This window comes from Eublepharis macularius, chromosome 14 (genome assembly GCF_028583425.1).
Source record: "Eublepharis macularius isolate TG4126 chromosome 14, MPM_Emac_v1.0, whole genome shotgun sequence".
NCBI lineage: Eukaryota > Metazoa > Chordata > Lepidosauria > Squamata > Eublepharidae > Eublepharis > Eublepharis macularius.
The window spans coordinates 28,602,391-28,627,373 of record NC_072803.1 but is presented as its reverse complement, the minus strand read 5'-3'; the positions used below and the strand labels follow the sequence as shown (position 1 = coordinate 28,627,373).

Sequence of the window (24,983 nt, the reverse complement as noted above, 5' to 3'; positions counted from 1 at the left end):
ACCCTAGATCCGGCCCTGGTATAAACCAGTAATTTCCAAATCATATATCAGTATACACTGGGGATTGGAGTTGCCAGCTTTGGGATAGGAAATTCCTGGAGATTTGGGGTAGAGCTTGGGGAAAGCAGGGTTTGAGGAGAAGAGGGATTCAGTGGGGTATAATGTCATAAAGTCCACCCTCCAAAGCAGCCATTTTCTCCAGGGGAACTGATCTCTTTGTCTGGAGATCAGTTATAATTCTGGGAGATCTCCAGGCCCCTCCGGGAACTCGGCAACCCTAGATGAATTAACTAAACAAGTGAAGGCTTTGGTGATCCAAAGTCCTCATCCAAAGAGGAGGCTGCATGTTGCATATCTGGATGATTTTGTGCCCCTCAACCTGGGATAAGTATTTCTGCTCCGTCTCTGCATTAGGAATGATTGGATCATTCAGCCATGGCAAATAAAGAGGCACCGTAGAATGACCACCCGTAAAGGGAGTTGCTTTTTGCATCTGTGTGAAATTGTGGGAGAGAGAAAAACTTGTTTTCCCCATCACTACATTCCTTCCTCTTCATTCCCCAAACCCCGCCCCCACTCAATGTCCCCTCCTCATCCTCTTCTTCTGAGGCCCGTCCCCCGTGGGCTTCTCATTATTTATTGTTGTTGCTACCATAATGAAAAGTGGCCCTCAAACTCCATCTGCATTGCTTTTTATATCTGTGTATGTGGAGACATTGCTGGTAAGTTAAGAGGTTGCCCTCCCCCATCCTTTCTTACAAAATTTAGTTTTTTCAGCAAACCGGAGGGTCCCCATGGATTTTATGATCTGCAGATGGGCAGCACTTTCGAATTTGATATAACCATCTCATCAACATTTTTGTTGTCATGTTTTAAAAGAATACATGTGCCCATCGGTAATTGTGTATCTGCATGCATGATACAAAGGAAATAGCAGTAATTTTTAAAACTCTCGTAGTTAAATTGAAACTAAGGAGGAGTTGAATTTGGTACAAAGAAAATTTCTAGTCAGACCAGTTAATCCACATGTCCCAGCACGTCCTGGCATTGCGCTAAACTTCCGGAAATTTGCACTAAGCTTCTGGAAGTATACTGGTTTTCTAGGATGATTTCTGACTCATCCCGCCACAAGTCAGAAATTGCACTAGAAAGACACTATACTTCCAGAAGTTTAGCGAAAGTTTAGTGCAACGCCGGGACATGGGGATTCAGCCAAATTTTAAATGTTTATGTTTTTAGGCCATTGCATCTACCTGGATTGTAACCCATTTTCCTTGCCCCATTTCCTGAAGAGACTTCAAAGAAATGAATGGAAATTAGGGTTTTCCTCATAATTTGTTTACAGAACTGTCACATTAATTTTTAACTGTAGCCCATAATGTACAGAAACTGAAACCTATTTATAATGAAAATATGCCTTAAACAAACAATATGTCTCTTAATCAGCACTTTAAGGTTCTAAACTCCATATTATGGTTAGTCGTAATTACTGATGTAAAAGTTCTAGAAATTTCAAAGCCACAGGAAAAAAACTTATGGGGAAAAATTGAAATATATGCAATTCTTACAAACAAGCAAATTTTGTTCTGATTTTTTACTAAGCTTTCACATCTGTAATAATAATATCTAAAAGAGGGACATTTTTAGAATAAAGGTGATGGTGATCTTGAAAAAGACACCCTGATCTACGGATAATCTTGGGAGTGTAGAGCCCCATGTAAGTCAGCTAAATATAGGATTGCCAGCCCTTTGCTGGCAAATGGTGGGAGTGACAAAATGGTGTTATTCAATGCTCGATGTCACTTCCAGGCAAGTAGTGAGAAGTGACATTGCTGCACAAAGCTCTAGGAATTTCCCTGAGCTCTATGCTAAAAACCATAGAGATTATGAGAAACCTCAGAGCACTGTGCGATATAACATCACTTTCAGGTATTTGCCCAGGTATTTGTAGTGGTTAGTGTGTTGGACTAGGACTGGAGAGGCCATGGTCCAAATCCCCACTCTACCATGAAGCTTTCTGTCACAACACACACACACACAAACACACACTAAAACTGAGAGCTGGATAAATTGTTCCTGGAGATGGAGCAGTGTACCTCCCTCAGGCTACAGTCAATATAAGATGGACTTGACTTGCTTATTATAATTGATTCCTCAATGCCTTGGTGGCTTTTATTGCTTTAAGTATTAATGATTCATTATTGATTTTAATTATTGCACTTTTGGGGTATTGTATTCTAATTAATGCGTGCCACTCTGGGTGTTTTTTAGAACAGTGGGATAGAAATCAAAGGAATAATCTACTCATCCCTAGACTGAGTTCAAATATTGTGTGTGCAGAAAGCAAATGCTCTGCCATTGAGCTCCAAGAGAGACAGGCAGTCTAAGCTGCTATTCATGGCTGCAGTAGAGAAAGGCCCCAGGTCTATTCAATATGGCCACTGGTTGCCATAAAACCTTCAGTTGGCATACTGCTTTGTTAAATGGAATCTCCATGGTATTTGTTGCTTCACATGTCATTGCTTTGCCATTTTAACTCCTCTCTCCGTGGGACAAGTGCTGATTGCTGAATAAGCCATAATCACAGCTTCTGTGTAATATATTTACAGAGGAATCAAGGACTGCCTCTGCTGCCGAATGGGTACTTAATCAGCAGGAGGCAGATGGAAACGTTACAGCTGTCAGCTCTGGCACAGCAAACTCTACAAACCCTTAAGTTGCAAAATACAAAACAAAACTTCACCCCCCCCACTTTTGTGGGAGGGGAGTTGCCAGCCAACATCTAACCCCTGAAGAAACTTAAGGAATGGATGTACTAATAGCAAAATTGGGCTAATTTCATTTTTTGGATAAGAGTAGATTCAACTATGTTAATGGCGCTTAATAAAATTCAGCTGTTGGGAATGCAAAGCACAACTGGAGCATCTTTTTAGGAAAACTTACTTCTAGGAATTGATGTATCAGTTTGTTTTCCAATGTTTGCTTTGCATAAGTGGGGCTGTTTAGGGAATGGGGTAATTCTCTCCTTACCCCATGTTACAGTCCTGATGTGAACACTTACCTAGTAGACCAGTTTAGATTCTACATACTGAGGATTTTTATAAATAACTATTTGCTATGCAATCCAAAAGCACAAATTTCTTTACTTCAAACAAAATGTAAAACAGTGATCCTGAATATCTTTAGAATTTGAAGTAAGAATGGATAAACCTTGAAGTTTGCATTTGTAAATCATTCAACCTGCCGTTTGCACTTCAAATCTTAGAATGTAGCAGTTCTATAAATATATATCTAATTCTAAACAACCGTTTTAGAGTATGGACAAAAAAATTTGCACCATGGGATCATGTACAGATAAGGACTGTTTTTCTACAAGCCTGAGGAGGCCCCAGGTTTGCAGAAAAATAAGAAAGGTAAAAAGAAAAAATTAACCCTCGCCCCCCAAAATCATAAAAGCGATGCTTGTTTCTTTAAGAAAAGAATGCCAGTGAGGTCTTGCAAGACTACCTTGTGAGATCTTGGCAGCTATTTGGAGTTGGTAGGCAATCCTCAACCCATAATGCGGAAGATTTCAAGCCCCGGTTAGTGTCAGTGATGCTATGTGAGACAGACTGAAAAAGTTAAAAGATAGAAGGCAGTGAAAGTGGAGCAGGAAGGAGCAAAAAAAAAAAATTAAAAGATATGTCTGGGATCGAGGCCTCCCTGGGAGGTGAGGCAGGCCCTGGACTTACTACCAGGACCCAGACTTACTGCCAATAACACTGAGGATTCCCATGTGCCTTTTGGTGGTGGGCAAACTCCCAGGGGTTTGCCCCTTTGCCTGCCAATCTGCCAGTGATAGGCAGGAGGTGGCAAGCCGTCCGGAGGTCACCTGCTGCCAGCAGGCACCCTGGGAATGTGTGTGGTGTGTAGGTATGTAGATTAGCTGGTGGGAGAGAGGAAAAAAGGAGAAGCTTCAAATGCTGCCAGGACAGACAGAAAGGGACAGAAAGAGGGAGAGATGGAGTGGGGAAATATGGGCTTCTATTAATCTTGGAAGTTAAAAAAACCCCTATCACATGTCTTTTAACATATGAAATCATGATGGGGTGGGTGGACTGGTGTGTAGCCTTTTAGCACTCGTGCTTCTTTTCTTTAAAAAAATACTTTGGCACTTGGTAAAATTATTCAAGGTTACCTACTGAGAATTTTTGGCAGTTTTGTAAAGTTCTGTGAGCAGAAGATTCTTATTTTTGTGGCTTTCCCAATCAAGCTGGAAAATCATTCTGGATTATCTTTTGGAGTGATGCAGGGGCCTGCAAAAGATGGGAGGTGAACGAGACCCAGCCTTTGAATGGAGCTCCATACCAACAAAGACTTTTAAGGAAGAGTTGTGTTGTGTTTGGAGTATCAGACAAAGATGTAAGAGACTAGAATTCAAATCTCCACATTGTCACAGAGATGAACTTGAGCCAGACATGGTGCAGCGTATCCTACCACCCCACTGAGCAAAGTTTGAAGCCTTCTTCCAGCCTAAGGAGATGAAAAGGAAGGATTCTTAGGCCGGAAGAAGATTCTCCAGCCTAAGGTAGGATACATGCCAGTTTCCCTCAATCTAGCCTACCGTCCTGGGCTGTTGGGAGTATTAAATTGTGGGGATGGGGGCAGGTGAGCCACTATGAACTCCCTGGAGGAAAGGTGAGATAAAAATAGATGTGTTTATGATTACTTTAAAAAATTGATTTTACTTAATTTACACCCTGCTTTTCTCCCCTATGGGGACTCAAAATGGCTTACATCATTCTCTTTTTCATTTTTTCTTCACAACTAACACCTGTGAGGCAGGTTAGACTGAGGTAGGTTAGACTGAGAGTCGCTGGCCAAGGTCACCCACTCCTGATCCGTGGCTGAAGGGGGAATTGAACCTAGGTCGCCCATCCTAGTCCATTACTCTAGCCACTACACCATACTGTCTCTCTTACTTAATTCCTACTCTGCCTTTTAATCTGGATGGATCCCAAAGTGGTTTACACAAACAAACACTAAGTTAGGTCTGTGGAGATGGCCAAACTTACAGCATTAATTAGAGACAAAACACTCCCCGCATTCATGTTAAATTGCACTATCTGTGAGACAGTAAGAAAAATGAACGAATGATTTGTGAGTTTGATTTCTGAGGGCCAAGCTACACATGATGAATGACACTTGAACAGCAAGTGGATTGAGTGGAGGGCAAGTGAACAGGGAGAAATACACTTGCTGTTCAAGTGTCATTCGTCATGTGTAGCTTGGCCCTAAGAATAAGGTTTTGAGATACCAAGAAGATGAGGCACAGAAAAAAGATACAGATCCACAAGTGGACTGATAATAAAGGAGGAAGTGTTGTAGGCGAAAAACTGTAATGGATTAATAATATGCCTATTATGTTTCTCTATTGTTTTTACTCCGTAAATTGTTAAGTAGGCCATTCTTGACTCTTTGTAGTTGTCTTTTTGTTGTTTTACTTTCTCTCCTTTGCCCTATCTTTTAACTTTTCCACAATAAAAATAATTTTTTTTTAAAAACTAAGGTCTGCTTTCACCCTTCTTGATACATAGCATTAGAGCAGGAAGGCTACTACCTAGGGTTGCCAACCTCCAGGTGGTGGCTGGTGATCTCCCAGAATTACAAGTGATTTCTAGACTGCAGAGTTCAGTTCACCTGGAGAAAACAGCTGCTTTGCAGGGTGAATTCTATGGCATTATTACCCCTCCCCAAACCATTCTCTGTCCAGACGCCACACCCAAAATCTCCAGGAATTTTGCATCCTAGAGCTGGCAACTCTCCTACTTTCCTTAAGTTTCTATTATGGCATCATGCATGTCCCTATGCCCTATCATCTTCCTGTTTTCTTCCTGAGCGGTGACACATTTTGCATTGTTAAAAATGCCCTCTTACCATGTATTTACTTGTAACTTTTCCCATCCTTTCTAGAGAGAATCTGTGAAGCTATTTAGAAACTAGTGTGACCCTTGGTTGGCTCGATCATATAAACAGCCATAAAACAACAATATTTAAAAGGGTGGTGGCAGGGGGAGGGAAGAAATCTAAAACAGTTGCCAAGGAGTCAGCAAAATAGTGCAGTAAGAGGAAAAATAACTTTTTGGGTGATCTCTCAAAGAATGTTTCAGCTGCTCCTCCTGAAACTTTCTATTTTTTTCCACTGAAAAAGTTTGATTACAAAAATGCAGTTCAGCCCCAATTCTCTCTCTCTCTCTCTCACACACACACACTTATTGTTGATTTGGGGTAAATGTCCAGTAGCCAGGTCAGGCCCTGGCAGGCATACAAGCGCCAGCCATCATGCATGCAAATGATAAACTGTGTCAGACACTGATACTCTCATCCACGCGTCTGTTTGAAATCTTCAAAATAAACAGTGTATCTAGAAGTTGCATCATCTAGGTCTCCTAAGGTTTTCTACATTCAGAATCGTTATGTAGGTCTCCTAAGGTTTCTTACATGCAAAGCTCTGAGGTAAAGCAGGCGCTTGTCTGAGTTGCATGCATCGATTTAACTATATATAGAGCTGCCAAATAAAACTACTTAGCATTTATATGGTGTTTCTGGGTGCTGAAAACATTGCTTATATAGTATCTTGTAATAATCGCAAGAAGATGGTAAGGCAAGCGTTGGATCCAGCTAGCTTTCCCACTCAAATCCATCCATGTCTCCTCCTTAGTATGCAGCCCAATCCAGTGCCTACCCATGTGTAATGGAGCACATTGGTACAATGTGCAACTGGCCCACTTTGGAGGAGGCAACTGACCCAATGTCAGCGGGTCATCATCATGGGCCAATCAAACTATAGAGATGTTCAGCTGAGCCAGGAGTCCCCAGCCTTTTTGAGACGGTGGACACCTTTAGAATTCTGACCCAGGAGGGTGGGTGTGCTGGAAGAACACTCACTCTGTCCCTTCCTCAGCTTTTAGAAGGGGACAAACCAGCAAGTTATTAAAATTATAGAGAGGTCAGGGATCTGTTTACACTTTACTGCCCTGAACGCTCTTTTGATGTGTAGATTGGCAATCTCAGGACATCCTCCTCATGACACCTTCTTCTTCCTCTCTTTGTCACAGTCCTTCTTCTCAGAGCCAAGCTACAAGTGACGCCTGACACAGGTTGGACGCTTGTCAGCTTCCCTCAAGTTTTGATGGGAAATGTAGGCATCCTGGTCTTGCAGCTGTAATGGAGAGCCAAGCTGTAAAACCAGGACACCTATATTTCCCATCAAAACTTGAGGGAAGCTGACCAGTGTCCAACCTGTGTCAGGCGTCACTTGTAGCTTGGCTCTCAGTCCTCTCTCATCACCTTGCATCATGGATGCAGGACCTGTCCTTCAATCCAGTGCAATCCACAGACTAGATAGACAGGGATCGCTCTCTCCTCATTTCTCTCAGAGTATGGAGTCCCTACAATAAAGAACTCTAATTGAGAGCCCGTTTGATGTAGTGGTTAAGAGCGCAGGACTCTAATCTGGAGAGCCGGGTTTGATTCCCCACTCCTCCCCTTGAAGCCAGCTGGGTGACCTTAGGTCAGTCACAGGTTCTAGCTCTCTCAGCCCCTCCCACCTCACAGGGTGATTGTTGTGGGAATAATAATGGCATACTTTGTAAACCGCTCTGAGTGGGCATTAAGTTGGTATAATAAATTGAATGTTGTTGTTATTGTTATTATTAATTTATTTTTTAAACCTAAGCCAAGGCTCTGCGTGTGTGTTTATTTTTCCTCTCTTATGCACAGGAGCCATGTAAAACTCCTGAACCCATCATGCTCTTCCCTGCAAATGATACAACTCTGTTAATAGGGTGGACTCATAAAATGGCTGCAGCAGGAGGTGGAGCTGACTACTAAAAGGAGGCTGCAGGAGGCAAAGCAAACCACAACATATCAGAGAATGAGGTCACATGTAACTCTAATAATAATTCTTCAACATTTCGGGCAGAAGCTGTGTTTAACATGAAACCTTTTAAAATGAACATATTGTTTAAAACATTTTCTTGCATACACACAGATTCTCTCCAGTAACATAGTGAAGATCATTGTGCTGTGGTGGCAGCTGCTGCCAAAGCAACTTTTAAAGAAATCTGCACATCTAATCAGATCTCCAGTGACCAACCAGATAGGTGCTGTAGTGTCCACGGGCACTACCCTTGGGACCCCGAACCTAAAAGCATGAGCACCCTGTATTAGCAACAGCAGCATTAGGAACAGTTTCATCACTGATCATTCTGCAAATCATTATTTCTGATTCAACAAGTTCAGCATGTACCTTGGCCCATCTTCCCGTCTCTGGCTACGTTCAGCCTTTGACTCTTGATAGTGTCTTTCATTCCTAAAAATCCTTTCTTGGTTTATCACAGGCTAAAAATGACTCGCCCTACTTCCGTTCAGAAAAATAGTGCAATTAGCAGAACAGGCAAGACGCAAACATTCTGAAGTGAATGATTGCACCACCTTATTACTGAATCTTGGTAGCTCTATCTCATTACTCCCACATTCTTTAATGAACCCACTGCAACAAAAGACTTATTAAAACAGACACTGAGTTTTTGTTATGGTTGGTCTTGCAAAGTTCCTAGCACTTTTATAGCCTTGGTTCATGCATGCCTCTTCCTCAACAGTTCAATGGCTGTAGCATTGAACAGTGGATTTGTGTGTGTGAATTAGCTGATCACTATTCAAGCACCACAAAAAGAGCTTTCGAGTTATCTCCCATTACTTTTCAGCACAGTCATTTCATAAGTTCAGGTGAAGCATCACTTGTTGCTTAACTGAGTGATGTATATGAACCAGCATCACATAGTAGTAACAGGGTACCCATACAACAAAATATCAGACATTCTTATCTTTAAACAGTACATAAACCGAGACCTGGACATTATCATGAAACATCATCTATGATAGCATAGAATTCTGGGTATTCAAGCCACCATCCTTTCTCCAAGGAGCTCCGAGCACATAAATTGAACATCTTTTGAGAACTCCATTCACTGCAGTTGACAAGCTTGCTCTTATGCATAAGACCACTTATCCTCGGCTGAAAGAGAGGTGAAACAAGGATCAAGAGCAATTGATCTCCTAAAGGAAATAGTATTCTGCAAGGCTTTTTTTTCTGGGAAAAGAGGTGGTGGAACTCAGTGGTGGAACTCAGGACCACTCCAGCGGCGCAGAGGGCAATCTAAACTCCCCTCTATCTGGAGATAAGGGGGTGGGGCCACAGGCCATGTGACCATTTTCAAGCTGTGCCGGAACTCCGTTCCACCACGTTCCCGCTGAAAAAAAGCCCTGGTACTCTGACTACAACTGGGGAGCTCAGTGTAGATACAGGGCCCTGTTTGTTCCAGATCCTTTTCAACGATTTAAAACTTCAGTTTTCCAGCTTATTAAAGTGGGTGTTTGATCTTTGAAATAAGCATAATCAGGACATAATTCAAGGAAACCTGCAATTCATTCCACGTACTCATGTGGGCTTTGGACTAATATTTCTCTATAACTATGAACTTTTATTCCACCCTTTCTCCAAGAAGATCAGGGTAATGGAAATGGTTCTTCCCCTCCCATTTTATCATCCACCTAGCTGCACATTTACAAATCCTCTAATTAAACCCAAATCAAAAAGGAGTAAAATATGAAATACAGAGAGAGAAATTTTGAAACAAGAAAGGAATGCAATGGAGGGAAATCCAGCCTAAATAAGATTAATGCATGAAAAGATCTGAAATGAGATTGCCCTTGTTTCAATGGATATTTATTTATTTATTTAGGGTATGACTCTTTCAGAGTCCTGCTCTGGATAAGAAGAGGGGGAAGGAGAGCAGATCAAAACAAGGATCAATCCATGTATCATTTTAAAGTCTGAAATCCTATTTTAGTGTCCTAGAATTTGAAACTACTGGAAATGTAAATACCCATGATAAGTAGGGAAGGCAAACTGTGGTTGAGGCTTTCAGTCCCAAGCCACATAGAGGATGGGCTCTCTCAGCAGGCAGAGAAGGGGCCTTGACTCCATAACCTTCATGCGTCCCCAGGAAGCACTCAGGCAATACCAGTGTGTGATTCAAAGTAGACTTTATTCTCAGATGGATACACTGACACATGCACCTGAAACACCAGGAAGTGGTTAACTTTATCCTTTCCTATCAGTGGACTTCTCCCCAATGCTGCACTTTTCCATCCACTCTAGGGTACATTGGGACATGACCTTTAATACCCACCCACCCCAACGTTTGGACTTGCCCCTGAGAGCTGAGCCTTCCCCCACCCTTTGCTGACCTCCAGGTCCTTTCAGACTTAGGGACATGCCTCCCCTCCAATCACTGCCAACACCACCAGCCAACCTCACCAGACCATGTGATTATCAGGCCACACCCTTCCCACCAGCGGGTTGCCAGCCGGGTCCTTCTGAAGCCTCGTCCTGATGCTTGCCTTTCTCAGGCTTCTCTCCAGTGCAGCAGAGGTTCTGACACTTACCTTCCCTCATGCCCCACTGGAGTAAGACTCACCTGAACCTTCCCCACCACATGAACTATTTTACTAGAGCCTATTCAGTTCTTGCAACTGTCTCGAGTGGGTTTTTCCCCAGATCACTGGGTCTCTTCCCCTCTCCCCACCTTTGTTCATCTTATCATTATTATGCTATTCCTCTGCCTTATATATCCTGACCTGAAGGGGCCAGGATAGTCTGATTTTAACAGATCTCAGAAGCTAAGTAAGGTTGGTGCTGGTTAGTATTTGAATGGGAAATCAACCGAGGAAATCCATGCTTCCCTGGGTAGAGGCAGGCAATAGCAAACTATTGGAACAGTTGGAACAGTTCAAGAACTTGGAACAGTTCTTGACTTGAAAAGCCTATGGAGTCACCATTAATTGACTGTGACTTAACAGCACTTTAGCACACACACACACGCATGCATGTGCGTGCACCTTAAGCAAGTAACCTTCAAAGTATACATTACATAAGTCCACCTATTGGGCAATGCACAAGGACGTCCTGATTTGAAAAAAAAATGATAGCTTCTGTTGGCAGAAGTCAATTGGAAAACTTTCTCCCACATACAAGGATTTAATCAAATGACTGATACTTCTATAAAGGGTGCATAGAAATGATGAGCCATGCCAAATGCGTGACTTTCTCTCAGGCACAGTAAACACACAGAAGACCTTTCCAACAAGGCCTGACAAGCTATTCTGTGAAATCCCTATGGGTTAAAAGGATTCAGAGGATGCAAGCTGTAATGCCATTACAAACAGGAGCTATCAGACATACAAAAGCTACAGCTCAGGTGGGCAGCTGTCATTAAACTGCACTCTGGCACTGATTAGGTCTTAGCTATCAGAAAGATATATATATATATATATATATATATAGTCAACGTAGTCATACAGTCAACGTAGTCATAAATCTTCATGGAAACTCTTGATATATTTCAGATGCAACCAGGCACGTAGAGGTTTCCAGAGACAGCTTTTTTAGAGGCAGACCATGAAGAGCAGTACTATACTACATACCAAAGTATGTTCATCCTGGCCTGTTCCCATGGAATTTTGGGAATTTTAGTTCTTTTATGGATGCAGTTCTCTGAGTAAGAATTTCCAACATTTTCAAGACTTTCCTTGGCAGAAGCCATGAGAGATATATGCCATTTTTTTAAAAGTTCTGCTTTACTTAGATTGGTCGCTGCACTTAGATGGTCCCTGGTTTCTCTCAAGAAGATGATCTGTGCTTTTTGTAAACACAGTGTGTGTGATTTCCCCAGCTGTCTTCTACACACATGTCAAGAAACAAGAGAAAGGAGTTCATACATCCCATTGTAAAAATGGACAGTCCACCTAGGTCAAGGGTCTACAACTTGTGGCTCAATGCAGAACCAAACATGGCTCTTCAAAGAAAACCAAATCCTTAAGGTATATTGGTTGGGGTAGGTGGGATGCTAGAATAACTAGTAGGTGAAGGGAGGGGCAGGCAGTAATTTGGATGGGACTACAGGGCTTCTTAAAGATGCTTTGCAGAAAGGGAAATGATAGAGGTGAGAAAAGCAAGGGTCCAGTAGCACCTGTAAAACTAACAAAATTTGCGGTAGGGTGTGAGCTCATACCCTTCCTCAAATTTTGTTAGTCTTACAGGTGCTACTAGACTCTTGCTCTTTTCTACTGCTACAGACAGACTAACACGGCTACCCATCTTAACAGAGGTGAGTAATCCAAGTACATACCATGATCAGATTCAGTACAGTACATCAGATGCAGTGCAGTACATCAATTGTGCAGGGTGCTTTTGTATATTTATTAGTCATGGTGACACTTGGCATGTACAACTCCCTAATAAATGATTCTCAGCAACCAGTGTTCTGGCTGCAGAAATATGGGAACATGTTCATTATCAGTAATGTTATGTTGTATAGTTTCAGTTATGCAAATAGGTTTTCTCAGGGCTTTTTTTCAGAGGGAACATGGTGGAACGGAGTTCCGGCACCTCTTGAAAATGGTCACATGGCTGGTGGCCCTGCCCCCTGATCTCCAAACAGAGGGGAGTTTAGATTGCCCTCCACGCCGTGGCGTGGAGGGCAATCTAAACTCCCCTCTGTCTGGAGATCAGGGGGTGGGGCCACCAGCCATGTGACCATTTTCACCGAGGGTGATTTAAACTTCAAAAAACTCCCCCCTTGTTCCAGCTGACCCAAAGTGACATCATTGTGCAGTCCTGAGTTCCACCACTGAGTTCCACCACCTATTTTCCCAGAAAAAAAGCCCTGGATTTTCTGACACTGGCTCTTTGTTGATCTCTTGCTCTGATTTTTGATGTCATTTTTATCTGTACAAGGTTTCAGGATGCTGACCTAGGTAGTCCTCAGGGCTAGCTCAAGGAATTTTGTATCCCTAAATATATGGCATTAATTGAGGATGTAATAGGGATCCATTGGCTCAAATTTAACTCCTCCTTCCCAGCTGCCCTTTTCTAGTTTCTAGTAAGTGGCTGCTTCATTTGCTTGCACAGGACAACACACAGCCGCCCATGAAACTCTTTCACTACTGCTGTCCCTACTGGTATGTTTATGCACGTGGGGGAAAGAAACAGAAAAATGAACAAATGTCCCTATAAGCATCAAAAGAACAATGTCCCCATAATTAAGTGTTGCCTTTAGCATGTTAATTATTGCAGCATTGAGAACATAGGTGGATTCCCTTTACTCTCCAGGGCCAGTGTCCATGTCTGGCATAGTTGGGCATCTGCCAAGGCTCACAGTCTGGTAGAGGGGTCATTGTTGACTAGAGAAACATGGCCTGTCTGCTCCCATTAAGGAATGGGAGATTGCTGCAGAGGCCCCTGCAATGATACAGACACCTCTGGAGCAATGCTGGGAGGTACCTGGAAAAGTGAGAGAAGTATGATTCCCTCCTTTAAGCCCTACTATAGTATTTTGAGCCTTACTGGTACAAATGTGAGCTGAAGGGTTGTGAAAGTCATACTGTACTCCCTCCTACATTGTATGTGTGGATGTGTACATGAAAGTGGAGCAGCATGCTTACTGAGGAGCACTGGAGATCATATTACCCAAACCCCCTCTAAACGAGAACCAGCCATGCCTAATTTTAGTTTGGATCCAACTGGATCCAACTGGCAACTTCTACTTGGTGGAAGATTGTGTAAGGGGCGGGCTTTTTAAAGCTTATGGGCTTTTAAAGTAAGATACAGGGCTCCCCAACATGGCACCCATGGGCACCAGGATACATGACCGTACTTTCCCTGATGTCTGCCAAACTTTCCAGAAAGTGAGTGGGGCTATTATAAAGCAAGCCTTGTTATTGGCTTCCCCCATTCATACCTGCAATAGCAGCCACAGCCACTGAATGATTAGTGGTTCCATTCTCCCTTCAGATTTTCCTTCTTTTTATTTACCATTCTCTTTCTCTCCCCACTCAGGTTTTCCTTGACTTTTAAAAAAAATCCCTCCTGTGAAGGAGGGAGGCATTGTGTTTGGCCCCACCTCCTGAGGGAGCCCTGTTTAGCAGGTATTCATTCCGTTTGCAAGCCTTGCATACAAAACATTCCAGATTTGAACACTGACATCCGTACTTAGGTTATACAGGAAGGTTATAAAAGCATTGTAGAGTCAGCGCCAGAGTAGGCAGCACAGGGTGAGATGGAACAGTGGCTTGACTTGGTATAACACAACTTCATATGCAGGTATAAATTTATAAAGCTTGAAATGTCATTGAGGCCATATTTTGAAGACATCATCCAAATAATGTGTAAAAGTCAAATAATGGGTAAAAGTCCTCCACTGCAATCGCTTTCGAGCAGCTGATGTCAGACTTTGGCTTCAGTTTTATGAAAGGGTCCCAGTAACTGTTTAGCTTTTAGAGCCAAAACACACGTTAAGAAAAACCTAGGTTCAGCACGTGTTCTCTTACCTCAAGGTTTGCTGGGATCTGTAGGCGTCCTGGAAGCTTAAAGTTTAGCATTTACAGAGCAGCAAAAAGGGAAAGGGAAATACAGGTGCCTGTATTTTAAGCTTTAAGCTTCCAGGACGCCTTTAAGCTTCCAGGACGCTTGCAGATCCTTTAAGCTTCCAGGACTTTAAGCTTCCAGGACCCCTACAGATCTTTAAGCTTCCAGGACGCCTACTTTAAGCTTCCAGGACTCCTACAGATCCCGGCAAACCTTGAGGTAAGAGAACACGTGCTGAACCTAGGTTTTTCTTAACGTGTGTTTTGGCTCAAAGTTGCCATAGAAATGACAACTACTACAAAAAAATGCCACATGGCAGTTCTCTTTGATTTGCATCACAACAAAAATCAACAGTGGGAGAAGACTCATGAGAACATCTAGTCCATCATTCTGTTCCCCAACAAGGATCAGTCAGTGCTATTTGGCTACTTAGTGGTGGAGCGTGCCATTAAGTCAAAGCTGACTTATGACGACCCCTGGCAGAGTTTTCATGGCAAGAGACTAACAGAGGTGGTTACTCATTGTCTGCCTCTGCAACCCTGGTCTTCATTGGAGGTCTCCCATCCAAGTACTAATCAAGGCTGACCCTGCTTAGCATCTGAGATCTGATGAGATGAGGCTCACCTGGGCTATCCAGGTCAGGGCATTTGGCTATTTACCTGCACCAGTATAATGAGTGCTTTTGCAATAAATGAAGCACTAGGTAGCAAACCTGTGGCATGGATAGGTTGCAAATGCTTTATGATTTTTGGACCTAACATTTATAATTTCTTTATGTGCAAGTGGTATAACTCTGTAGCGCTAGTTAACAATGAGGAGAGGAAAAGGGCTACATTGATGAATGAGTCCCTAAAGGTCAGTGGAATTATAGTTTAGCTGTTCCTTCCTTCCTTCACTAAATGTATCTATATTTTAGTCGCGAGAAGTCTATGAACTAAAGTTAAGGAATGACCTGTCACTAGCCCAGTTTCTAATAAGGTTTCCCTGAGTTTGCATGGCTGTTCAGTCCGGTTTTCTTAATTATAAAAGTGGTAAACAGGCACTAGAAGATAAATGATGTAGTTCTAAAATAACCCAGAAGTTATGGAAAGACACAAAGCTTGGGCAACTGCCCTTAAAAGGGATCAGAGGCATGAAGTCACTTTCAAGATGAGGACAGTTTCAGAAAACTCAGTCCAAAGGCTGTACAGCAACAGCTTTCATGCCAGTTCCACATTTACAGATTGGGGGTGGGGGGAGATGTTACATCTTTCTCTAATCCTTTTTGGGTTTGTTTCTGACTTCTTGGCAACCAGCATTCCAACATCATAACACCCAGGACACAAGGAGCTAGTCTTTCCAGGATTTTTTTTTTTTACCTTTTGTGGCATCTATAACCATTCTTATCCACAAGCCATTTGTCAGAACTTACTGATTATTCTAAAGAGAGAAGGGATCAAGTATGACTACAGCTCTCGGAGTCAACAGCTAAATGGTTCCGTTTTGGACACTCGTTAGAATATTCATATGAAAATGATAATTAAGGGCTAACTTTCAATCTTAATTATTTAGAAAAGCCATTGCACATCTTTGGGGGTATGTCTGACATGTCATCATCAGCCCATTTACTGATCGGTTGTAAAGCTAATTGGATCTAATCCACTAGGATGTTCTTCCATGCAAGCCCCTTTGAAACACTGAAATGAACAAGAGCTGTACCTTCTTGCAAAGCTCTCATTCATTCCAATGGGATTTGCACAGAAGAACATCCCATGAATTAGATCAATCAGTTTTACTTCCATACTTTTCAGTGGTGTTTGAAGCACAAGTTACCATCCTAGTGGACTGCATCCACTGACTTGACAAAAGACAGTAATTCCCAATAATTCTGCAGGATGTTTACATAGTTCTGATTTGTGATGATTAAAATGCTGTGGAATCCTACGAGGATAATTGCTCTACTGTACTGATGAAACTTACGCATAAGAGAAGCATTTAGGATAGCCTGATTTTCCCTCATTTTATATGTAAAAAATGCAAACATTTGGGGATAAAGCCTTCACATTTAGTAGTATCATACTTTCCCTCAGAGATGTTCAAGTGATACTCAGTTGAGGAAGCTAGAATAAACAGCAGAGCAATCACAAAATAATATTCCAAGGATGCCAAACAATGGACTATTAATCAAAAGCAGGAAATCACTCCGAAAACTGCTATGCTCCCTTTTGTTCAAACTCAATTGCTGACTAAAGATTTGTACTTAGTGATAAATAATGTCCACATTATCACATTCTGTGTAATGAAATTGGATGAAAGCAAATTATGAACAGAGGAGCCAGGGCTTGGCACTTTTACCAATATATATATATATATTGTGTGTGTGCATGTGTGTGTACACCATTTAAACTCTAGTTGAAATTAACTGAGTTTGAACACTTGAGACTAGTCTTATTAAATAATTTTTGGTGTTTTGTTCAACATTAAAAACTGTTCCATCCTTTCTCTCCTCCACTCCTGTGGTTCACATATAAGGATTAAAGTTTGCTGGCAATTCTACTGCTCTAACTAATCTGAACTAGAACTTAATCTAATATTGAAGATTTGCAAACTATTCTTCATTCAAAATGTTCCCTAAATAGGAAAAAAGCTTGTGCATCGGTCTTGGCCAACTATTGTTTTTTTGGAAATTTGTATTTTATTCTGATAAGTTTATTGTTAGTATTAAAAGTCATTTTTAAAATGAGAAACTCCCCTGGGTTTGCCTACCCCCCTCCCCACTCAGTAATTGTACTAATAAGAATAATTTAGGATGCTTATTGAACATATCTGTGTTCCCCAAAGCAAAGAAAATTAAGCTGATATATTTCTAGTTTACATGTTTGCTTCTTTCTTATTCAATGTATTTCTATACTTCTTCCTTCAACACCAGGCATCAGAAACATCGCTAGTTTCATATCTATGTCTTTGCTAAGCTGTGAACTACATATTTGGAAGCTTATTTACCTATCAGCATTTTGAACTACAAAGAGGTAGCCTTGTAAGTATTTACTGAAAACGTCCATCATCTCTTGACTCATACAAGCGAATTCAAATTTTGCAGTCATGGTGGTGGGGGAGAGGTCTCTTTGTACATCCAAATATAAATTAAGAAGAAACATTTCCCAAAGTTGCCACAGTCTGACCTTAAATAGACTTGCAAACTATTCTTCATTTAAAATGAATGATTAAATGAAAAGACAAACGGGATTTTGCGCAGAAACAATGTACTCTGTGCAGGGGCTCTCTCTCTCTCTCTCTGTGTGAAGGCACTCAGGCGAAAGGAGAAATCCACTATATCCATCACCCTTGAATTTATACATAGGTGTAGACCCAGTCCACAGCCCCATGAGTGTAGCCACAGATTCTGCTGTGGGGTAGGTGGCAAAGTGGGGTAGGTGGCAAAGACAGAGCTGTTCCGCCAGGCGTTTGGTGGTTGAAGGGGGCGGTGCCATGTTGGCCTCCCACCTTTGGGGTGGGTGGGGGGTTCTCCCCACCATTGAACTTTAATGTACTTGGTTAATTTATTTTATTATTGCTTACAGTATGTTGATTTTAGAATTATTGTTTTCTTGTTTTTATTTATTTTAACTGTTGTTCATCGCCCAGAGCCCCTGAGGATGGGCAGTTTATAAATTGAAATAATAAATAAATAAAATAAATAAAAGTCAGTGGAGGTATTCTCTCCCTTACCCCAACTGCTATTAAACTTATCAGAGAGACAGCCATTACAAAGAAATCATGTCAAGTGGGGGCTAGTTTACACATTTATGCTTATAATTCAGTAACTAAAGTATCCAATGCACCCAGAATAGGTCAGACACACAAGTTCACCATCCTCACATTACCTTAGTGCAGTGCTTTTCAAAAGAGACCATTCACATATTCAGGTACAAATTGTTGAGTGTTTAGCCATCCTTGTGATACCCGAACACATTTTAAATAGTCCTAAAACTGAGATACTTCCAAGCAATGTTCGCGTTTTATCATATATAGATGGAAAGACAAAATATAGAATAGAATATATAGTGCATTGAGTGAAATGAGTATTATTCTGGCATAAATGTGCATAGGATCACAGCTCTACTCTTGTAACTGAGAGCAAGCAAGGTACTTAAACCTTATAGAAACATGTAAATAAACTGTCAAGATTTAATTTTATTTCCAGTCCAGAAACCACTGATACCAATGGAAGACATCAGTTGACTTGACATGATCAAGAGAATTCATTCCTGCGTGAACACCAACATTAAGTATCAGTTTCCATTTGCTTAAGTTTACTATGACAAATTTTTGAAAACCAGAATTCTAGCTCAAGCTAATGACTCCATTATTTCACTAAGACTGTTGCTTGGTTTTTTCAGTGGTTCTCCACTTGAGTAAGCATTATGAAGCCAATAGCTTGCAGCCTGGCCTCATGCATGTTTATTCAGAAGCGAGTCCCACTGTGCTCCATGGGTTACACATATCTTTTGCTCTGAGAGTCAAATGAGATGTGATGGTGGCAGTAGTTCTTGTCTAATTATGGATCTTTGTTCAACTGTAAAACAAGGGCTGAATATTCAATTTTAACGTCAGCTTTGGTGCACGGAAGTGGGTGGATGTACTCCTTACTGCTGGTTAACCAAAGTCCTTCAAAATCAGAAGGGACAAACGTAACAAGTTGGACTGAGGACATTTTCTGGGGCTAATGACTTCAGGGAAGTAGAGTGAGAGGGATAAAGCAAGGTTTAGATCCTCTCGTGTGATCCTCATATTAAAGTCATGTTATTGCCTGGTGGATGCAGACACATGGCTATGCAAAGACCATTATCACCTTTGCATCTATTTCGCTCATAGTTTAGTCCCCTACCACAGCCACAAATTAGTAAGAATGCTGAGCAATGCTAGCACTCACATCCTGTTTATGTCAGTAAAAGATGCAATCCCGATTCTTGGATTTTCATAGAAGCACCAAAGTAACACAACCTGACCCCCGCCTTTGCTTTACTTACCAATGGGCATGATTAAAAAGAAAGGAAGCCAGCACAGAATGAAGCATCCCACAACTATTCCCAGGCTCTTGGCTGCTTTTTTCTCTCTGGAGAACTTCAGGAGCCTTACAGAGAAATGGGACCTGTGCTTTGTGCTGGGGGTGGATCCGCTGGCATCTGTGGTGTTTTTGCGATGGATGCGGAGAGTCACTTCTTCTGAATGGGACTTTTCAGTTTTCAAGCCACAAGAAAGTCCTTTGCTTTCCCTTTTGGCCACCACGTAAACTCTGCAGTACATCACCAATATGATGATCAAGGGGAGGTAGAACGAGCCAAGAGCTGAAAACAACACGTAACTGGGATCCGTGTTGATCAGGCATATTTTTTCATCATCTGGAGCTGGTTGCTTCCAGCCAAAGAGGGGCCCTATGGATATCACAAGAGAGAGTGCCCAGACACACAACAGGGCCAGGAGACCCCTCTTTTCAGTCACTATGGTTGGATATCTTAGTGGGTAGCTCACCCCAATGTATCGGTCTATCGAAATGACACAAAGACTCATGATAGAAGCCGTACAGCACAGAACATCAACAGCTGCCCAGATGTTGCAGAATATTCTCCCAAAAACCCAGTAGCCCAGTATCTCAAAAATAGCAGAGAAAGGAAGTACGGTAGAAGTCAAGAGGAGATCCGCCACAGCCAAATTGATAATGCAATAATGAGTTACACTCTGCAGATGTCTGTGGCAGGCTACTGAAAGTATAACCAGAATGTTGCCCAGGACTCCGAAAAGGATTAGTCCCCCTAAGATGACCCCCAGTAATATGGCCTTAGAAACATTAACTGGATCCACTGTCTGAGTACAGTTTAGGCAGTCAGAGAAGTTCCCAGAGGTCAGGCCCATTTTTGATGCTGGTTAATGATCATCCAGTGTTTGTGCTTCTCTCTGTCCTTTCCTTGAAAGAGCCAAGATCAAATGTTTGATAATGTTGCAAGAAACTTTGTTTCCCCACTGCTGACAAAAAACAAAATGAAAATCTGAATCTGACTGTCTAAATGCAGAGTCAAGAAGGAAACTCTAGACTGAAGAACGTATTTGAAAATCTATATTTCTTCCACGGCGTCTGCTCCAATTATATATATATATATATATACATTGGTCGAATGAGCCATACCTCCACTCTTTTAATGACTCTTTTCAGGATGCCCTATTTGATGTTCTCCATACGTTGCAGAATGCTTGATGACATAGTGCTAAACAGTAAACCAAAGATCTTTTCTTTAGTTTCTGCTCTTGTTTTAAAGAAACAGCCATAAAGTCATAGGATGCCATCTGCAAATAAGTGAAGGAAAAGTTTGAGTTCGTAGAAAGGCCGTCAAATTCATCCAAAGTATGCCTATTTATGTTTCTCTCATGGAAAAGATGGCACATGAATGATGCAAGCATATTCCTTGCTTCTCTTCATTCGTGTCCTGTTTCTTTTCAGATGTGATTTTTGCTGAGACCTTCACAAATAGAATACCAGCAGCCTGCAAGGATGTTACTTCATTCAGCGCACTGTTTATTACAGTCATCTGTAACATGTTTCATGAACTTGATACGGAGCAAGAAGCCGTGAGAACCTTTGGGGTGTGCCAGCTGGCCCAGGACACAAGTTTATTAACCATAGGCTTAAAAAGGACTAGGGCTTTCTTTGAGGATGGTAACTCTTCATTGGTGCAAAACAGTAAAGAGTCCAGTAGCACCTTTAAGACTAACTAACTTTATTGTAGCATAATTCATTGGTGTTCTTTGTTGGACGAACATGACATCTCCTAAAGAAGACAAAAGGAAAAATAGACTTGAAAACCATACCTATTTGAAGCCGCAACTTCCTAGACGCAAAGATTTTCTAAAACCTGATTTACCAGCCTTAATGTCTGCAATATTAGCTGTTCATTCCTGTTAACATAATAGACCCTGTTTTTCTTGCCCATGGAAGCCTGTGCTTTTTGACCAACAAAGCATCTGAACCTCGGACAACATGAATGATGCTGTTTAATGGTTTTTCTCTTCTCTACCCTTCAGGGTCAACACAAGAAGAGCAATGCTACATATTTCAGAATGCCCTTTCCCCCGCCTTTTCTGTCTGTTTGCTCAGTCTGGAGAAGCCAGAAGAGTCTGCAGTTATAGACCAAAAACGAATCTATGGGTGTTTGCAGACTTAAGCTTTAATGTGGTTTGCAAAATAAGAATGACATATTCAGAATAGAAATCTCTCTCTCCCATTTTTTAATTTCACATTAACATCTTCCTAAAGAGACTGACAGATGATTTTAAGCTCTGGGCTACTATGAAGGGTTCCTTTTGCCCATGTATTAGCATTCACCATACAGCCTGCATTTTGCATTTGTCCAGGCAAACATCTTGCACCCCAGCTCACATACTTCATGTGACCGAAAACCACCATTAACTTGTGCAGTGGGACTTGTCTCAGTACCAGGTGACCGCTACTGGTGCTTATGCATCAGTGAGAGATATTTCTCTCTGTTTGTTCCCCAGCTCCGTTCATTTAAGAAACAAAAGCAACTGAGAGATGTAAGATTTCATCAAAATCTTGTCAGGTGGGCTAAATGGGTGATTTGTGATTTGCCTCCTCCCCCGCCCAAAAATGTCAAAAAGGCTCAGAACACAGCTAATGCATTAAGCACCAGTGGAGGGAGTGTGCATTTCTGGTGTGTGGAAAAAAAATGTAACCCCTCCCCGGGGATATATGCCTCTGAATATGCACAAGCTCAGCTTTGGACATTCCAAATGAAGCTTGGCAGAAAAAAGTGCAACTCACATATCTGTTTCCTGCACTTGTTGACAGCATCCAAAGTCACTCTAACAGTGCAATCCTAAACAGAGTTACACCAGTCTAAGCCCATTGAAATCAATTTGTTTAGACTGGGGTAACTCTGCTTAGGATTAGTTAGACCACTCGTTCATTTAGCCCTTTATAGACCATTTCACTGGGCAGCATCTCTCTGAGGTCTTTGGCTGACATCTTTCCCAAGACTTGCTACCTGAGATCTCTCTTTTTAAAGTCGAGATGCCCGGGACTGAACTGGTGGCCACGTGTTTTGTAGCTGCAGCTCTATTCCAGCCAAACCAGCCAGCTGTAGGAAAAAATGGAAAAACAAAAGGCTGCTATCTTGATGAAGGTGCTGCAGAGTCTACAACACAGAAGCTTCCTATAGGTGTACAGTGATAAAAAAAAATCAAACAAACGGAAGCAGAAATTCTATAACGAAATATCAACCTAGCAATGATCTGGTAACATCTGCTCCTGTAATTAGCAATGGCCAGTTTTCGCACACACCGTTTCCCCCCTCCAAATCATTGATACATTTACTTGCCTCTTTTGAAGCTACCTCTCAAAATCCCATCCCTCCTCTTTGTTTCTCTAGTTTGACTGAGCTTTCTCTCCCTCAACAGGTGTTAAATTGAACACAGCCAGACTTAGAAGATGGTATTCTTACCCATCTCACTACTGCAGTGAACAGTCAGTGTGCTTATCTTGTCTACTATACACTTTTGGACTTTGCATCAAGATGTCACAGGCTGCCTCTCTCCCATTTCATAGCCATTTGGACCCACTGTTTACACGGTGCATGTATGTTTCTGAGTCTGCAAAAAGCCAAAACATCGATTAACTTTTAAGGTGCCCCCAAGACTCTTTGGGGTTCTCCCCTTCCTCCCGGCTTACAAATTCCTCAAGCGTAGTTTTAAATACTTTAGTTTTAAACAGAAACGAACACTTTGTAGCTTTATGGGATGGGGTGGGGGTGCAGATATGAAGTCCCAAGTTGCTTGAATCATTGCACCGAAAACGGAGGATTGGAAAGGGGCAATATTTTCATTTAAGGATGATATTTAATACCAAGTGGGAAATCGGAATATTAATTTTGCCTTTGCTGGGGCAGGGATCGAAGCAGGAATAAATCCCTAGGGAAGGGTAAATTTTAATAAGCGCGCACACATACACAAATGAAAAAATGCAGTCCATTTTTAAACATCTTCTGTTTGTTGTTTCTTCTCCTGATGCTAACTGGGGAGCAGGGCATTAACCTGAGAAATCCACGAAGGAAACACACCCCAGCTCTACAAACCCACTAGCATTTCCCCAGTGAAGAAAGAAAGGAGGAATAAAGCTAAAGAGAAAGCAAGAGCGGTTCTCCAGCTGAGACCCGCACTGAGCTGCTGATTCTTCCTTCTCTTACCGACTTAAGCTGGGAAGCTGCAGAGACCTCCTGTTGCGGGGGACCCGAGGAGACGAACCACCAGCCAGCCAGCCATCCTCTGCGCGGCACAAGGGAGATATGGGACGCTTCTCTTTGCAAAACCTCCAGCCAGCGCCACCCCCCCCCCCCTTTCTGTAGTATTTTGATGACTCACAAGCACACTGACTCGTTCTGTCCCAATGGCCAAGAAGGGCTGGCTGCCAACCGGCTGACCCCACCTCCCTTTCCCACTTGAATAATACTCCGCTTCCCACTGTCAAGGAGAAGCTCTAACTTTGCTGCTGAGCCGATGGAGCTGGCGGCGTCCCTTTTCTACTACCGTAATCTCCTGCCATTACCGTATTGCAGCACAGCAAAGAGCATCTGACAGATGGCCGCATTCTTTTTTCCCCAGCTGACTCTTCCGTAAATCTTTTTTTTATTTATTTATTTGGAAAGGTGAAGATTGAAAGGGGAAGGGGAAGAAAGTGAAGATTGAAAGGGGAAGAAGAAAGGTGAAGATTGAAAGGTGAAGATTTATTTTTTGGAAAGGTGAAGATTATCCTTTCGCTGGCCTGACACAAGTTGGATATTTAGATCAAAGGACCTGGAAATGAAATTGGATTTTGGGGGGAAAAAAATCAGTGTGGAGGAAAAAAATTGGCAAGCTTCACCAAAAAGAAACTTTCTACATAGAGAAACATGCAGATCTGAATAAAAAAGCCAGCTTGGGGTAAATGCTTTGCACACCTGTTTCTTTCCCCCATTTTGCTAACGGGATTTGGAAGCAATTTTGAACAGTTACGCCAGGGGGCTATCTTAGTAATGCTGGAGCACTGAGCAAAAGTCCAGAATGGGTCCTCAGAATCACTGCCACCTCTCCCACTACCACCCTGTTGGACTGAGAAAGAGGTGGCTGTCACTCCATGTGAAGTGGGCAGGAGTCAATGCAGCTGCCTTACCCCCAGATGGGAGAAGTGCAAGCAGTGGCAAGAGCTTGCTCTTCCTCTTGTCTATTGGAGGGAGGCTGTGGGAGGTTGTCCCCTCCCACCAAGATCAGGGCCTGTTGCCCATTGACTAAGACCACCCCTGAGTTACACCATTCTAAGGCCATGGAAATCAATGGATATAACTTGGTTTAAGAGAGCAAGATTTGGGTCCAGCAGCACCTTAAAGACCAACTAGATTTCCAGGAAATCTAGATGGTCTTTAAGGTGTTACTGGACCAGAATCTTGTTCTTCTACTACAGACCAACACAGCTACCCAGCTAAAACTGTCT

At 42.1% G+C, this 24,983-nt stretch overlaps 1 protein-coding gene across 3 annotated transcripts in view; it reads right to left on the bottom strand.

Annotated features, from left to right (window-relative positions):
• ADRA1A (adrenoceptor alpha 1A) overlaps positions 1–23,833 on the bottom strand; it is a 45,736-nt gene extending 21,903 nt beyond the window's left edge. The window contains exons 1-4 of one of the 3 annotated variants that reach the window (XM_054998536.1): positions 23,704–23,833; positions 22,963–23,110; positions 22,507–22,599; positions 19,480–21,273 (exon numbers count right to left, since the gene is read on the bottom strand). In XM_054998536.1, the coding sequence (XP_054854511.1) occupies positions 19,480–20,362 (883 nt within the window). In that variant the 5' untranslated portion in view covers positions 20,363–21,273; positions 22,507–22,599; positions 22,963–23,110; positions 23,704–23,833. The remainder of the gene's footprint in view (positions 1–19,479; positions 21,274–22,506; positions 22,600–22,962; positions 23,111–23,703) is intronic. The other 2 variants (XM_054998535.1, XM_054998534.1) reach the window with 2 other exon arrangements.
• Positions 23,834–24,983: the final 1,150 nt, after the last annotated feature.